Raw genomic sequence first — 17,307 nt, 5'->3', positions numbered from 1 at the left:
AAGTCAGATACAAAAACTGGATCTCTACAAACTTTTCTGGAGCCAGCTGCTCTTAAAATTGTTATGTGTGTTGAGCAGTGATTAAAATTCATGAGAGCAGGGAGATAGAAATAAACAAACTAACATTTTCAGGTGCTTGTTACCCTACTTGTTACTGTGGTCATAACCAGCATGTACAACAGGCTTTGTATCACAAGCTTAACACTTTCCTGACTTTGAGGTACTAAGGGCTTTGTTGACTATGGCTCTGAGTCTTCTTTCTGTTGCAGCTTTTGCCAAGCTATCTCCTACTCAACAAACTAGGAAGTAGTAAAACATTAGAAAACATTTTAGACTTTAACAGCTAATGATGTTTAGGGAGCTAAATATGGAGAAGGAAAAGCATAGGTGGGAGTGACGGGTAGGAATAGGTGATTAAAGTTCCAGTATCCAGAAATCTTGTGGTGTGTAGTAGGCCTGGTGATGCTTACAGGTACTATATTCAGAACTCTCATTACAATTCAGAAAAGAGGTCCTGGATTCATGGCAGTTACCTGAAACTATTGGCTCAATGTTCAGCAGCGGCCAGAAAAGTCTGCATAGCTCTTGGGCATTATCAGAAAGATACTGAGGACATGAGAAACTGTCTTTTTGTTTCTGTGTAAAGCCCTGGTGAGCCCTGCTCTTGACTACAGGGTGCTACGGTCCCTGTATTTCAGGGAGGATATACTGGTGTTACAGAAGGTAGGGAGAATTTTTTTTTTTAATTTTTTTTAAATAAGATGACAGCTCTTGCCTTTCAAGGAGGGACTTAAAAGACAGACTTAACAGTTTCAAGAGGCGAAGGTGATAGGAGTATTTATGAGCGAAGCTTACAAATTCATGAAGGTGGTGAACGCAGAACCGTTACTCGCCAAATTCTGCAACCTTAGAACTATGTGGCACTCAAAGCTTATAGGACAACTGGTTAGAAAGAGTCTGCAGAAGATTTTTTAGTTGTTTTTTTTTAATTATTATTATTACTTTTAAATGCATAGAGTAGCAAACTTCTGGAATCCTTTTCCACAGGGTATTGTGGAGGCAGATGATTTCAGTGGGTTAAGAAGAGGAATTTGATGAATATGTTGTCAACAGGTCTGTAAATAGAATAGATGGGGATCTACTGTCTAATTTCCTTAATCACATAGTTGTATATACTGAGAGAACAAGAGGAATGTAGTACAGAAAGGCTTAGGCTTATGTACATGTTCTTCCTGAATATCACTTTGTTGCCCCTGGTTGCAGACAATACTGAGCTAAAATGACCATTTGTCTGACTCAGTGGGATATTTCTTATGTTCCTATATTAGTGCACATTGTGATCAGAGAATCTGTAAGAGATGATAGTATCAATTTAGATTTAAACTGGTTGTTTAAAATCATCACTTCATTTTAGGAAGGCTTTGAATTTTTTTGTGTTTGTCAATCATCAATCGAAAACTTTTAAAGGAAATCTAGTCAAGTGAGTTGAAGAGAAAAACAACAAGCTTAATTAAGCAAATATTGCTTTGTGTGGATTATGTTATTGTTTTCAAACCATCTTTTAATAAAGGCTGGTCATGTAAGTGTGTTTTCCTGCCTCTTTCTCTGGCTCTTTTTGTCTACGTTTTTTTTTTTTTCTTCCTCCAAATCTCAGAACAGTTGCCCTGGAAATAATGCATACTTTTCAAAATAGCAATACCTGCATTTGACAGTAGACTCCAGGGGGTTCATAGAGGATTATCTTTATGAAGGCTTTATGTTGCAGCCATAGTAGAAACTTGAGGGTGCAAAAGGAGCGGGGGAAAGGTGGAATATACTTCGCAGCTTTCTCATATTGTTAAATCTGTGGAAGAAACCTAATACAATAACAGTTGGGGATGTGAAGGTTAATACTTGCTACTTGAACTTCCCCTGAATTAATAATGGATTTTTCATTCATTGGGAAGCTGACAAATGGAAGCAAGTATGTAGATGCATAGGAAAGGGAATAAATCTGCTTAAATGTGGAGAGAATTAATTACCTGAGTAAAATTGGCATGAAGGATGCTAAGACTGGACTCTTAATACAGGCAGAATTTAGAGTTACTATGGAGTTCATTAATATAAATAACAAAAAAAAAAACCCAAGTGGGTTATGTAATGCAATTTTTACTTTGTCTGCTTCATTTCCACATGACATCCTACAGTTGCCATGAAACAGGTGCTGCAAGACACATGCAAAACATATAGTTGGAGAATTTGTAAGATTCTGAGATTTAAAAGTTTCTGAGTTTCATCAAGTACTGTATTTAAGATACACATGGTATTCAGTCATGTTGATTTTTATCTTCAAGTATATTCCCAGTGTAACTTAATGGGTAGGATCTCTCCTTTCAAATTCATGTGAATCTAGCAAATCATTGGTTATTTGATAGCAATTAATTGCACTTTCACTGTATTTATCAGGGAATAAAAATGAAGAAAAATAGCATGCTTAAATTTTCTCCTTGTGACCTTTTTCATTTCAACTTGGTGAGATTAGTTGCAGGGGGACTAGTATGTTCTTAACCAGAAGGCTAACTTGTGATGCAAAGCTTCTCGCCGTTTTGGAAGATCTGTGTGGACAGGAGAGCACGTGAGAGGTATTGCTCTTAAATGGTTGGATGTGCCCTTGAGAATAAGCATAGAAAGAATTCAAAATGCTTTCTCAGCTGTCTTAGAGATGCTTTTCTTTCCTCACTTCTAATTCATCTCCAGTAAGAATGAATTGAAACCCTTTTTACAAATTTCAAAGCTTTCAGATCCAGTTTTCTGTTGTTAACATACTGTGGAGAGAATACAGGTCAAATTTCAAATGGTCAACTGTAACAGTAGTTTGAGGTGAGCTTGATAACTGTTGTCATAGATTTTTCTCTAATGAAACCATACTCTTGAGGAATTATAGTGATCTGAGAAACCTCATTTTTAAGGTGCTCATGTATGAGGTTTGCTAACATATTGCTGAGGTATGAAAAAGTCAGCTGTCTTTGGTAGAATCCACAGAATGGCCTGCAGTAAAGGAAGGTGGCCTTGGTTTTAATTCATTCTGCAAGGGAGGGGAAAAAAAAAAACCCAACCCAAACCCAACTTATGTAAAATCTGTGAATAATGTGCAAGTTAGCATGGCTGACCTAGCAAGAATTAAAATAATTCACAGTAAAAAACCAAAAAAAAACCCAAACCACTTTTTTATTTGTGCAACATGAAAAAAGTACAGCCCCAACTAACTAATTTTCCTTGAAAAAGAAATTGTATAAGTGCTCATAGTTTCCAAGGAAATACCTGACAGATTAAACCTCTTTAAATGTTTTATATGTGAACACTTTTGCTGTGGTACCTGTTATTCAGGCCAGGAGTTATTTCTGGAAATGAATATTTGTAATTAATTTGGAGGAGGAAAAAATATCAACTCGTGCTTCAAGGTATGAATTGCTTCCAGGTATGGCCACTAAAACAGATTTTCCATAGGAAGAGATTATTTCTTTGAACTGTTGCAGAGTTTACTGTCTTCTTCTGATCTTGCTCATCATTAATTATTTGATAGAAGTCTTCTGGTCTAATCCAATCCAATACTGTGTTTGGGGGAAAACTCTTAGTCATGGTTATTTGTAATTCCGAGTTTTTAGTTTTGTGGTCATGTAAGGAAGTCAGGTTTATATCCTCTGTCATATTCTTGTTTGGATTCAGAACAGTGCAGAGTAGAGGTCTGGCAAATAGTTAAATTTAAGTATCGCTGTGTAGTAGGTTGAAGATGAGACCAGAAACTAATTTTTATGAGCTGAATTTATTTTAATTTTTTTTATTTAGGAGGTGGGTGGTAGTGAGTGAAGGATAACTTGTGGTTTTGATAAAATTATTCTGTTTTAAGTAGAGATACTGTTGAAGGACTGTTGAAATGGTTCAAAATAGCCATGGAAAAGCTGAGTAATGTATTAGAAAAATTAAATTCTTCTAGGAACATTTAATAATCCTGTTTCCATCATAAGGTACTCACGCACTCTTTCTTTAAAAATATGCATTTAAAGCATTAGTGGTGTTAGTTTAAGCTTTTATATTCTATCATTTCACTTCTTAATCTCTTTTGCAGAGCCAATATGGGACTCTATGGTAGAATGTTCTTGTGTCTGTATTTTCTCCCTTACAAAATTACTCTAAAGTTTAATTTTAAGAAAAAGTGTGTATTCAGGCCGCCTGATATTTGACTCCATGTAACCATTCAGAAAAAGTGTGTTAGGGTTATGTGGTGGGGGTGGGGAGACCATTTCATTATTTCTTGCTGTTTAATTTCTAAATGTATTTTGTGTTGTAGCTTCTCAGAGAATCATACAATTTTGGTTTTATTATTCTTGAGTTTTTCTTTTTTCTCTTTTCCTGCCTGCAAGTTGTCAGTTTTATAGTTAAAACTGTGGCAGCCTTCCCTGGAGCTAGGAATCTATTTCTTTAAGGAAAGTTGGACTTACATGCAGTGGTATTTCTTTTTTTTTTTTTTTTTTTTTTTTTTTTTTTTTTTTTCCTTTCCTTCATTTGCTAGGCACATGTAGTGGGAGTTTCTAGTCTTACATTTAACAAGGACTTGCCAGTATAGTTGAGGAAGGAAAGGAAGGACTAATAGGTGTGGAAGTTGGTATGTAAGAGGTTAGAGAGGCAGGTTGCAAGAGGAGACTATGGCATTTATAGTCTGATTCCCTCCTGCCCCAAGCAACAGGGATATGAAAATATACCCCTAACCTAATTCTAAGGGAGAGTGTTGACACATAACAAGTAAGTATAAACTGGCAATAAACTTGCAATGCTTGTTACTGCCAGAGGAATGAGATCCTGCTTAGGAGGGATATTTTGTGTATAGACATTCATAAGCTTATAATGTGATTACCAGCCTTAAGTATAGACCAAAGGCATTGTTATATTCTTGAAAGAAAGCTGATAGAAATGCTGGCACTATCTGTATCAGCCATACTCTATCATTCAAGCTGTTTGGTGTAAGGAAATCCTCAATGGGAAGTGACCTAAGGTTGGCCTGCAGTTGAGTCATGAACTTGGAGTGTATGTCAGAATTGAGGTCTGGCTGAAAAGCAGGGTCCATAGAAGTTTTTTAATACTTGTTCACCTGGTGCTTGGATAGGTGTTTGGATAAGATAACAGGAAAATAGTAGCTAAATATATGGGCGAAGGTACTGTTCAAGAAAGTATGGAGTGGGGAGGGAAGACAGTTTTCCTTTTTTGAGCTATCCAGTGGATAGGTAAATAGTTTGGGAGAAATTGGGGAACAACTTAGTCCTGCTGAAGGAACCTGAGATAAGTGTAGAGGGGTTGAGTGATTGGTTTTGGGGGGGGTTTAGTCATCTTTTTATAATTGCTTATCTATTTCTGCTGTCTTTCTGCACCTCTTGGATCCATCAAAAGAAATGCCAGAAATCCCTTGGCTGCTATCTCAACAGGCACTTTAGCAACCTCTACCGGTCTTGCATTGCAACTTGTATCTAATTTGCTGTTATTACAACAGTCTTTTTTATGCACAACATCTATCATCTATACCATTAATGCTACAAGGAAATGTCCTCTTGTTTCTGCATTCACAGCACCCTTTTAATAATTATTTACAGCCAGGTTTCTAAAATAAGCTTTTAGATGCGTTACTTCTATAGCATTTTTAGCCATGTGAGTAAAACACAGATCAGATGTGATCAGATTAAAACTACAGAAAATCATGAGCATTTTACTTATTACATGTAGCTGAAGTATAAAGGCAGGTACAGAGGTTTCATTCATTTGATTTTGGGGAAGGTGAAGGTTTACAGTTGTAGTGTTCTGCGTATTTCCAAAAGCTGTTCTCTTGAACTCAAAGGCTGTTTCCAGAGTGGTAGCTGACCAGAAATGGGACTTCAGTCATTAGGAGTGCATCATAAGTTCAACTGGAATTGTTCAATACAGCAGTTATGCTAATATTTGCACAATTACCTTTGGTATTTTTTTATGGTATGGAATGAACAAGAAGTGCACTTAACATTCTAGACTATCAGCTTTGTTTAGATTTATTTTTTTTTTTAGGTATAATTACTTCATAAAATCAGTTTTGGCAGAATTTCCTCTGAAGAACACTTGCATTGTAAGAGTTTTGTGAAAAATCAATGTGATACTAAGCTTAAGGTTTGTATTGAAGAATTGTCTCTGATCTGTTGAACATGTGCTTTGTCAGAAGAAAGGATACTTAAAAATTTATTTATTTATTAACTGGCTATTGGTCCAGCATTATAGCAGCCTAGTATTTGGCACCTGAATCATATTTCACATTAAGTCATCTTTGAGTTTTTAATAAACAAGATAAGCAGTTTATTTTGTGTCTCGTACTCACGGTTCTGAGTAGCCTTTGGGAGATGACGCATTGTTTACTTTTGTATCAATAGTTTTCAGAGAATAAAGCTTCAATGGGAGCTCCATCATGTTACAATTGCCAGGCCTTTTAAGTTATCTGGGGATCTTGCCAGTAGTCTTTAAAAGAACACAGCTAATTAATTCTTCCAGTTACTTAGTATTTCTGGCATAAGTGAGCACTAGGATCTTTGTTGTGCATGTCTCTCTCCAACAGTATAAAGTCACACTGAAGGGTTTTTTGAAATAGCTAAAAGCAGTATGTAAAAAGGGTTAGTAAATGGACATTACTACAAAAATAACTTTATATTGTACTGCACCCCAGTATTTAAAAGTTTTCCTTTGTAAGTAAACTCTGCTTTTAATGGTTTTAGGAAGAGTTCCTTCTCCAAGTCACCATTGCTGGATTTAATTTCTGGTGATAATTAATTTCTTGAATAGATTTTTCAGTTTACTTCTGTAATGTTGTACTGCCCTTATTTTATGCCTGAGTCTCTGAAGAAGCCAAAATGTTACTGCCAGCAGTTTCCCTTACCTCCTGTTGGTACCCTTTTCTTCTACAGTCTATTTACTGGCAGTCTTGGCTGTTCACTCTTGCATTTGTGCCTTTTATTTTCCACTGGTATATATAACTTTCTAACAATATTCTGGATGTCCTGCTGCCACATTCTGACCTCCATGGCTGACGACAGCACTACGTTTCTGTTCCTTAGGCATGCATCTGTCGAAATAACTTTCAGTTCCTTTAAGCTTTCCTCTAGCAAGTTGGATGCTGAGTCCTTTTTATGGTTCCTTTTGCAACATCGAGAATTGGGGGGAAAAAACTTTTAATCTCTCTGTACTAGAGAGGCCTCATGAGGCCTCCTGGCCTGCCACTTCAGACTTCCTTAAGGTTAATTTGAGTTTATTAATAATCTTTAAATATCTTTTAGCTCTGCAGTAGGTTTTTCTTTAAGTGATGATTGGAGTGAGACCTTAATATTCATATGATACAAGTGCATTTTTCATATGCTATATTGTCAGTGAAGCCATGTTAGTTACCTGTTGTAATTGAAACTGAAGGAAAAAAAAAAAACTTTTTTGTGAATGTGGTGGATATACTGCCTACAGGACTTTGAGTATATTTCTTTGTGAATAAAGACAGTGGGAGCAGAGCCTATGGTGTTTTTCTCCCATACTACAATAAATACAACTGTGTTCCACCATGTTGACACATTTGATGCATGTGTACAAAAATTTCATAGTAACTTTAGTAAAATGATAGATGGTAATTCTAGCTCTTCCTGCACTAACTGCGTGCATCTTCTTGTTGCTAAGCCACCAAAACTTAAAAAGTACAGTAGTAAAATAAAAATAAGCAATGTTCCAAGTATTGCATGCTATCAACAGATAATTGGATTTTGCAAACATTGGATGATGCCCCGTAAGTCATTATATGCCCATGAAGATGCAGAAAAGCTTCTCTGCAGCACTTCTTTGAATTTTAAGGTAATTATTATAATTATTTTGATGCTGTTTCAGAGTAATAAATGGAAATTGTGGTCATTGTGTGTTTTATCAAGACTACAGACACTGAAAAATGAGCTAGAATACCAAGTGTTTTATTGAAATGAAGCACTGGGGTGATGGTGTGGAACGTTCTCCTGTTTTTAAATGTTTTAAATAATGTTTTCTAATCTATTCTCTGTGCTCTCATGAAAAGAGTGGGTGCATTAATCTTTCTATGCAGTTTTTGCTGTAAGAGCTGTGAAGGTGCTGTTTTGCCAATCTGATACCTCAGATGAAAGATGGAAATTTATATAGAGCATAAATACAGACTTTTTAGTACTGTACAGGGAATTTGAAATGGAGAGTATAGAATTTACTATTCTGATAATGATACAGTATATTGTGGTGTGGGTTACTTTAGGTTAGAGAAATTGGAAAAAAATTAAGAAGCCTTAGGAGGATTAAGAGGGGGTTAACTAGTTAGCAGCAAGTTTAATGGGCTACTCGGTAGAAGAGGGGTCGAAAAATGTCATTGATGCTGAACTAAGGTAAACCAGTTTCCTTGTTAATAGAATCCTGTATTTTTCTGGACTTGCTGTGATCTTGCCAGCTTTGAATTTCAATTAGAGAAGCATTGTGGTATAGTTATCATTGATAAACAATTGAATTATTTAACTGCTTAATTTGTTGTGTTTTTTTCTCTGCTGAACAGTGTTTTTCTTAGCAGTTGCTTAAAAGAAAGCGTAAGATCTATAGGGTTTTGTCACTGCTCAGATTTGCCTAGCATTCTAAACCATTGAAGAAATAGCAGGGGTGTGTTTTTAGTGAGGTGTGGATTCATTAATTTTTAAAATTGCACTGCCACTGCCATGGAGTTGACTTTTTCAGAGTTAAGAATGTAAGATTACAGAGCAGTGTCAACCTAGCTCATGTTTTTTCTGGCTGAGGGCATGTAATCTCAGCAATTGTGAGTGGGATCTGCAGTGACTGTTAATCCAAGCTGAGGGCAGATAGCTGCTACAGGTCGTTTCAGGAGAACACGTGTGTGCAGCCGTGCTCTCAAGGGCCTGCCCTCTGGTCTGGTTGAAGCTTGTGCACTCTGCCTGGATCATCAGCTCTTCCTTTGGCTCTGCTGTAGTGAGCAGCCATTTGCTTCAAGACTTCAGGGACTCTTACGGTATTCTTTGTTCCCAAACCGTTATGAATTGCTTGCTTTAGGCCTGAGTAAATGTAAACAGGCTTTAGTGTCGTTTTAACAGTATACGTACATACTGAACATTGTGCTAGCCAATGCATCTGAAGTGGGAGGGGAAAGGAACTCTCTAGTACTTGAATTTGTGTTTAAAGACTGTTTCATTACTTCATTTTAACTTTTGCAATTCTTATCCCTTATTTTAACCATATCCATGTTATGTTTAATGTAGCTTTTCTCTATAACAGATTAAAAGCCTGACACTTTTTCTGGTAGAAAACAAATTACCGCTTTTTGTTTCAGATGAGGTATTGTGTTTCTCTCTGTGTAAGCCAAGACTTGCTGCTTCAGTTGGCTTTTGAACATGGTTGTTTTTCAGATGTATAGCTTGAGCTGTTAAAAAAGAAAATATTTTGATCCTCTGCTTGTCCAGTGGCGCAGTTTCTGAGGCCTCTTAGGTGTGTCTAAACTTCAATCTAAATTATGACCACTGCTTGTTTTGGCATATCCATGCTACCTTTAAATTTGTGATCTTGGGTACTGATAGCAGCAGGCACAGGGCACCTTATGTAGCAGTTGTCTTCAACATTTCTCTACCCCTTTGAGATAGCACTCTTGGTATATGCAGAGTAAATTTGTACAGGATTAGTGCAGGTGTTTATCTAATTAAACCATAATCATACTGTGACTGTTAGTGTTAAATGTGTGCTCAGTACTTTTACTTATGTAGGACTCACAAAATCCTCTCTTGCCTGCTATTTTCACAGATCTTCATCCTGGTCACCTCTTTGCAGATAGTTTTGTGGGGGTTTTGGGGGGTTGGTGCTTTTGGTTTTTTTGGGGATTGGTTGGGGTTTTTTTAATCATACAGGTCTGAAGGGAGCCAGACTTCCTAGTTCCTGAAGAGTTGGGCTACTTGGCTCTGCTAAAGTGCACAAAGAGAAGGAAAACTGAACTTGCTTAGTCAGATAAACAGAATGTGTATTCTGGGAAGGAACACCATAACCTGAGTTTCCAGTTCTAGCAGTCTTGGCTGGTACTTGTCATATGTTACGGTTCTTTTGAAGTTGTGGTGCTGTTTTCAATAGTGGAATATCGTACTGTTATGTACACTAAAAACTGTTGGTAGGATTGTGATCTGTGTTTTATCAAAACATGTCTGAATATTCCAAGAAAAAATTCTGTTCTTGCTTGTATTTTTAATTAAGTATGTATTGTGATTATATCAGAGAAGTTGGGATTTATGGGGCTACAATAGTGAGCAGATGTTTACTGGAATATTCTTAGGACTTTCAGTCTTCACTGTTCTATTAGCTGACAAGCTGTTTTTTCCCATGTGTAGTGCATATAGATGGAGACTCCAGAGTAACAGGTATTTTGGGTTGTTTTGGTTTTTTCTTTCTTTCTTCAGAGCTATTAAATTGTTGGCAGAAAGTTGAACTGGTTAATGTGTTGCTTTTCAGTTCATGTTCAGCTATTATTGGAGGTATTCTCCTGCAAGCCAATTACCTGTTGACTGGTAATTGTATCAGTTCAGACCAGAGAAGACATAGGAGTTGAAAAATTCTTACGATAGAGTGGTTCAGGACTAGTATATAATATAGTGGTTCAGTGGTCTGGGAATAGTATTAAGCCTGTCTCATCATCCATGCTGAAAATTATGTGCTTTGTGCTTTCCCATCAATTTTTGCAGGTTTTCCTCCATCTTTTTGGTCTCAGGAGAAGTTGTAGCATTGCACTATGTTACATTTGAACCACAAGTGGTGTTAATGCTCTAGAAAACTCTGATTAATGCTCCCCAATTAACTTGCCACTAGTCCCCTTTTAGTGCATAGAAGTACAGAAACACAAGCATGTAGGCTCACTTACAAAGTGAATGTGCCAGTGGGATTGTTGAGAAAGAACTTGGGCTGACAGGATCCAGGGAGCAGCATGTACAGGTGCCTCCTGGTACTGGAGGCGGTTCTCTGCTGGAGGTTGCCGTGGGTCAGTACATGGTGTCATAGTGCATGTTGAATATGAGGCAAAGAAAAAAGAAAAGAAAAGCAGGTAGAGGAGGGGAGGAGAAAGTGAATAACTTGATAGAGATGTTTGTATAAGACTTGCTGACTTAAGACGTAAATGAATGTTGGAGTTGACTACTTTGGGTTTTTTTGTAAACCATATGGTCACATTTATTTGTAATATTAGTTTATATGAAGAAGATACCATTCCATTGCCTAACACATAGGTGCATTCTTCCAAACTTAATTGGTAGAAACTCTTCTTGGTAAAAGCCTATGAATACCGTATGGCCATGATAGATAATTTGTATAAATGTGTTGATTGGGTGATTGTGATATAATGTTACTCATAACTCTTCGTAATTTCCTTCAAAGGAGAAACAGAGTTAGTTGAAGAAACCTGAGTTCTTATAGGGTTATTTCCTTCTAGTCATAATCTCAGACTATTTCTTAAGTATGTTGGGTGAAAAACAAGTAGACTATTGCTAATAAATCCTGAAACTTAGAAACACTGAACTTCTAGCCACAATATCCTGATAGTAAACAATAACAGTGATGGTAAAGGTAATGGTGTAAGTGCACTCAAAAGCTGAATGAACACTGTCTTCCTGTTTTTGATGTGGACTTCTTCGTGTTTACTTGTGTTTTAAATAAGTAAAAATGCTGTTCTTAAAACCAGGAATTTTAATGCTTTGATAAATCAAGTATTTTTTTATTCTTAATATATTTTATAATGTCAATATAAAAACCAAGATAGAAGGAAACTGATCAGGAGATGTGTCTATAAATGACCCATTTTCAAGGTTATGAGTGTGTGAAGGACAATTAGTTAGCCAGAGATGTCGCGTGGGAAAATACTGACGTAAAATACAGACTTATGTTTCATAATTGGAAAGAGGGTGGGTGGGTGTGTGTTGGGGTTTGGGGTTGTTTTTCATTGGGTTTTGTTACATCAGAAGTGCCTGCTTTCAGTGTCTTAAGGCTTTCCTTCCTCTTCCAGAAAATGCTGGGACAGAAGAGATGAGTACTCCCTTTACTAAGGCCTAAAACTGCCTGTTGAAAAACAATCCTGACCAGGCAATATACGAATGGCCCAAGGAAGCCAGCAAATTGATATTCAGGTTTTACATGACCTGCGACAGAAGTTTCCTGAGGTACCTGAAGGTGTTGTATCCAGATGTATGTTACAGGTCAGTGTTCTGTTAATGACTGTACGAGTAAGCACTGTTGCTTATTTTAAGCTTTATGTATGGGTGTCTCCTTTGAAAGCAGATTTTTTTTCTTTCTATTTTCCTTTTTGAGTGAGACAGATATACACAGTCTATTTCTTTGTTGCACAGCAAGGTAAGTATTAAATTGGCCTCTCTTTTTCCATGTCTAACAAGGGTTGGCCCAAGGTAAACCAGCCTGTAAATCAGCGTGTGCATGGAGACTATCGTCTCGCCAATCAGTATGCTCGTGCCTTTTGGCCATCTCAAGAGCCAAAACTAACTGTGGCAAAAGGAGGGGTGCAAAGCCAACTTGAGTCCAGCAGGGACAATTTAAGGCAGTGCTACAAAAATGCAGCTTTTTTGTTTGGTTGGGGTTTGTTTTGTTGTTGTTTTTTTTTTTTGCTTTGAGGGTCAGGGCAGGTCCAGAAGCAACTTTGCTACCTGGTTTCCATCAGGCTTCAAGGTATTTAGTGGGCCCTTGCCTGCATGCAGGTCAGCCCCAATGCTTTCCACTCTCAGCTCCCTTGGCCTGCAGAGCCACTGCTGGTAGCCTTACGTATCTTCTGCAGCAGGGAGCCTAGGGGCGTAATGCGGGCACAACCAAGTTCTCTGAGTCAGCCTGCATCAGGCAAGACTAAGTGGTCGTAGCTTAGCATCCACCATGTTAGACCTGAGTGGGTGTGATACACTGGTTTGCTTCTGCCCAGAGCTTCCCAGGGCTTTGGCTTCATTTGTTTTGTTGTAGCTTGGGAGTCCATGCTGCTAATCTGTGGATTTCTGTTGGGCTTGGAAGTAACAAAGCATTTGAGTCTGGTACTGCAGTTATTGCTAAGGCTATGGGACTGCCATATCCTTCAACTTCTACCTCCAGCTATCTGTTTTCTATACTGCCACTATCAGAACACTTACGTGCCCATATTTTATATCAACTTCTGCTCTATAACATCACATTAGTTACTTCAGGAGGTAAATTAATGTGCCTATCCAAAGCCTGACATAGGGACGCCTGAATGCCTGGAGTTAACAAATGATGATAGACTTACTTAACTATGTTGCTTAAACATGTTTGCTTTGCATTTTCCAGTGATCCCAAAGCATCCATACTGATTGGATTTTTTTTCATTATCTAAGGTATTCAACCTTTGAGTACTCTGGATAATAAGAGGATTGTCTGAATATTCATACTGATGATCAGTATACACAGCTTGATTGGAAAAAAGATGGGTCATGAGTTCCCAGAAGCTAGCTGTCTCTGGACTATGGCTAGGACATCTGTGTTTATGATTCAACATTCTTTAAATCATAATTGTTTGTCTTGCTTTTTATATGTATTTTTATTTATAAAATACATATATGTGTATACTTACATATGTGTATGTAGTCACACACATGCATTCAAACACAGTGTTTGTACTGTTGGGAATAGAAGTGTGACTGTGCCAATTTAATGTTGATATTTTCAAGACTTTATCATGACTCTCCATTTTTACTAGAATAAGAAACTGTGAAAAGTGCAGCTCTTGAGAATTGTTTTTGATTTGCAAGAGGGCAAAATTCTGCTCAGGGCTCATGAGACTTCAAGCTTTCCTCAACTCTTTCTTTCTAATTATTTAGCTGAAGGGGGAACAGAACCGGACTATAAACTGCCAGTATTTGTTCTCAGGATTGTACACTACCTTTTTTATATTGGTTCTCGGTAGGACTAATCTAATTCTTATACTACAAGTACCGTTTTGTTCTTCAAACATGAGAACTGCTTGTTGAGCAGGTCAATGGACTTGCCAGAGTGAATGCATCAGTAATCACCTTTTGAATGTAATTCTTGATAAATTTAAAGGCTAGTGCTTGGCTCTTGAGAGACTCAGCAGTCTTCATAACATTGAATACAGTGGATTTTTTTTTTTTTTTTTTAATAAAGAGCATTATAACTGTGAAGAAAAGATACTGTACATCCCATACTTTGACAGAGATATGAGAGAAGGGTTTAGATGAGGGAGTATTTTAGGTCAGCTTTCATAAGAGGATTTTTCAAAAATTCTGTAGGGTAATTAATGTTCTATATGTGCCATTATTATTACACTAATTCATTACACTAGAAGGCTACCTTTTTTGTTGTTAACTGAGAGCTTCTAAGACTCGCCAGAAAAATCCTATCGTGTTGGTGGTTCTTTGAAATTTCATGAGCTCTGGTTTCTCTGCATCAGTTAGCTTCTAGCTCTGCTACTTCTCTGAGATAGTGGGGAGTTTTGTGGGTTTTTTTGTGGGGCTGGTTTTTGGGTGGTGGTTTTTTGTTGTTGTTTTGGGTTTTTTGTTTAAAAAGAAGCCTAACATGACCTCTTTAAACGAACAAATTTTGTACTTGGTCTGGTGGTAAAGACTGGAAAGCAGAATTTGAGAGTACTTCTGCATGTGTTTGCAATACTGCTGGAATGGTGTCTGAATCCTGAGTTCTGCCTTCTTGTAGTTGAGCATAGTGGAAGGAATTTCCGATAAACACGGTAACTATGATTTAGGTTAGAGAGAAGTACTTAAGGACGTTATTGGGTATAAGAAATGGTGCATTCACCCCCACAATACATAATATGCAAGCATCATGTGTCAGGGTGAAGTTTTCTTTTTTAAACCAGGATGTATAAGATATCCCAGGAGAGAACCCGAAAGAGTTTAAGCAGTTACGCAGTTTATAACGATATTGACAAGAGGCTTCTGTAACAAAAAAAGTTTCTTCAGATCACTATGAATTGTGCAGGAAAACTTTACAGATATTTCAGTCATCCTCTGAATTTTTTTTAGCCAAACACTTTCAGCTTTTTTTTAAAGGAAGGTTGATAGCCTTATATGCTTATAATGAAAAACTTAAGGATAAATGTAGTATGCAGATGTCTTGAGGTGAGTCGCCCACTGTTGAAATATCTAAGCAATATCTAGTATACTAAAAACAGAGGACCACCAAAAATCTAATAGGATGAAATTTAAACCTATGTAATCTAGGGAGTAAAAAGTTTTATTGCTTTCTTGGGCTGACAACACTGAATGTTCCTGAAAAGTTTTGCATCCCTCCATTCTCCCCAACAAGCCTTCTGTATTCAGCTCTCCCCTTCTACTCATTTAAAGGAGTCACTGCAGTGTCCCCAGTCTGTGGACATTGTCTCCTTTTGTTCTTTTTTGTGTCTGGAGCATTCTATAACTACCTGCTCCTCAAGTCTGTGTCCTCTCCTTGCTTCCTCATTTACCTCCAACATTCTTATTCTTTCTTTTTTTTTCTTTCTCTTTCAGGGTGCCAACATTTTAAACTCAAATGGGACATGGGCAGAGCTAAGATGAGGGGTATTGTTTTGCTGGAATATGCTCAGTTCTGCCATCAACCGGTTCTCTGATCTATAAAGAGCTAGAAGCGGTTGAAACTCTGCCTCTGCCAGCCAGAAGATGCCAGGGGTTCCATGTGCCCCCGTTTCCCCTTTGAGTTCTCCAATTTGCTCATTGACGTCTCTGAAATTTTGGAATTGATTGGATGCAGTCTTAAAAAAAGAAAAAAAAATTGTCCAAAGAAATGCATTCAAGCTGAATGTAAGGGCCTTGCAAGCTTGGCCTGTTCCTTTTTGGTTTGGTATTTTTGGCCTTTGTTAATAATTTTAATTCACTTAAGTTCATGCAAAATCTGCCTTTAAGATCTTTTTAGCTTGTTTTTCTGTGGCATCCTATCTTTTTCCTTTTTCTGGCTCCCTTTTCTCCTTTGCAACAAATACAAAGCTATTGTTCTTATCTTCTTACCCACTGTTCTGTCTGTGTGTGATTCCTTTCTTCACTACTAACTTCAATTGATTACTTTGTCCTCTGGTGCTTATTCCAAACTAGAGCTGATACGCATACCATCAATTTGACCCGTTTTCATATCTCTCAAGACTTTTCTGCAACAATCCTTATATACAGCTGGCTGTTAGATAGCCTTTAGGGAATCTGTTATTTTAAAAGGTTTTGTGGCTGGGGTTTTGTGTGGGATGATTTTTTTTTTTTTAAGAATTCAGAGCTGCATCTGACCTGTGTGAGCACATAGTTTTGGTTTTGTGGGTGGAGTTCAGCCTTGTTGTCCCTCTCCCACTTCTGTTATGTCCGTCCTTTTTTCTTCTTTCTTTTTTCTTTCATAAATCTGTAAAGTCGACACAGTCTTGCTATGTCTGCACAACACTATGACCCCTCATCCTGGTTGAAGGATGAGAACTACTGTCTGCTAGTTTAACAAATAATAACTTGACACAAAGCATGTAAGCATGGATCATTTTATCTTGCTTGTGTTGCTCTTCAGCTAACTAATGTTACTACTTGGCATATGAATTTTTTTTCCTTGATCATATGCATTTATTCTAGTAACTGTTTCTGTGTGCTGGATGGATTTGACACCTATTTAGTTTTAATAACATCTGGGCCTCAATAGGTGCTCTTCTGGCTGAAAGTATTAACCTTTATTTCTTGGGGTGGGGGAGGGGGTGTAGTTCTGTAAGAAAAGTGGTACGGACAGAGCATAATATTAAGAAATTATGCCACTGATGCATGTTCGCTCTTTTCCAGAAATCTTTATGTAGGAAGGTAAATTGGGAAGATCAGAGTACAATGTTACTAAACGTGGAAAAAGAGAAGAGGGATTAGCAGTTCACGCCTGAAATGTTCTTAAAAACCAAATTAGCTAGGTTGTGGTTTTTGTTCTAAGTCATCCTATTACAGGTTTTATAAAGTAACTTTGTACAATTGTAAGTATTTAAAAGCTTTGCAAGCAGTGGTTTAAAATGAAAATACAAATGTCCCCTGCATTTTCCATTAATAGTTTCATCTTGCAAAAGAGTAATCCTGCTGTATTTGTATAAACTGAATTTTTACATTTCTTCTGAAGTCATGTACAACTCCTTGGGTTGGCATATTTCTCCTCTGCAGTAAGATTCACTTTCCATTTTCAGCAGGAGGTAATGCATAACTGGTATTGAAATGTTTGGGAAAAGATGTAAAATAAACGTGTATTTTGATTTTTGTTTTT

The 17,307-nt window shown here is 37.2% G+C and overlaps 1 protein-coding gene across 1 annotated transcript in view; it reads left to right on the top strand.

Moving 5' to 3' along the window:
• The window catches only part of TAB2 (TGF-beta activated kinase 1/MAP3K7 binding protein 2), a 51,551-nt gene that overhangs the window by 18,430 nt on the left and 15,814 nt on the right, over positions 1-17,307 (top strand). The window contains exon 2 of the mRNA XM_010581924.1: positions 12,071-12,260. Coding sequence (XP_010580226.1) covers positions 12,159-12,260 — 102 coding nt within the window. The 5' untranslated portion in view covers positions 12,071-12,158. The remainder of the gene's footprint in view (positions 1-12,070; positions 12,261-17,307) is intronic.

Source organism: Haliaeetus leucocephalus, unplaced genomic scaffold, assembly GCF_000737465.1.
Source record: "Haliaeetus leucocephalus isolate CR32 unplaced genomic scaffold, Haliaeetus_leucocephalus-4.0 Scaffold819, whole genome shotgun sequence".
Taxonomy (NCBI): domain Eukaryota; kingdom Metazoa; phylum Chordata; class Aves; order Accipitriformes; family Accipitridae; genus Haliaeetus; species Haliaeetus leucocephalus.
Note: the sequence above shows the minus strand (reverse complement) of the source record. Positions and strands in the feature narration are given on the sequence as shown.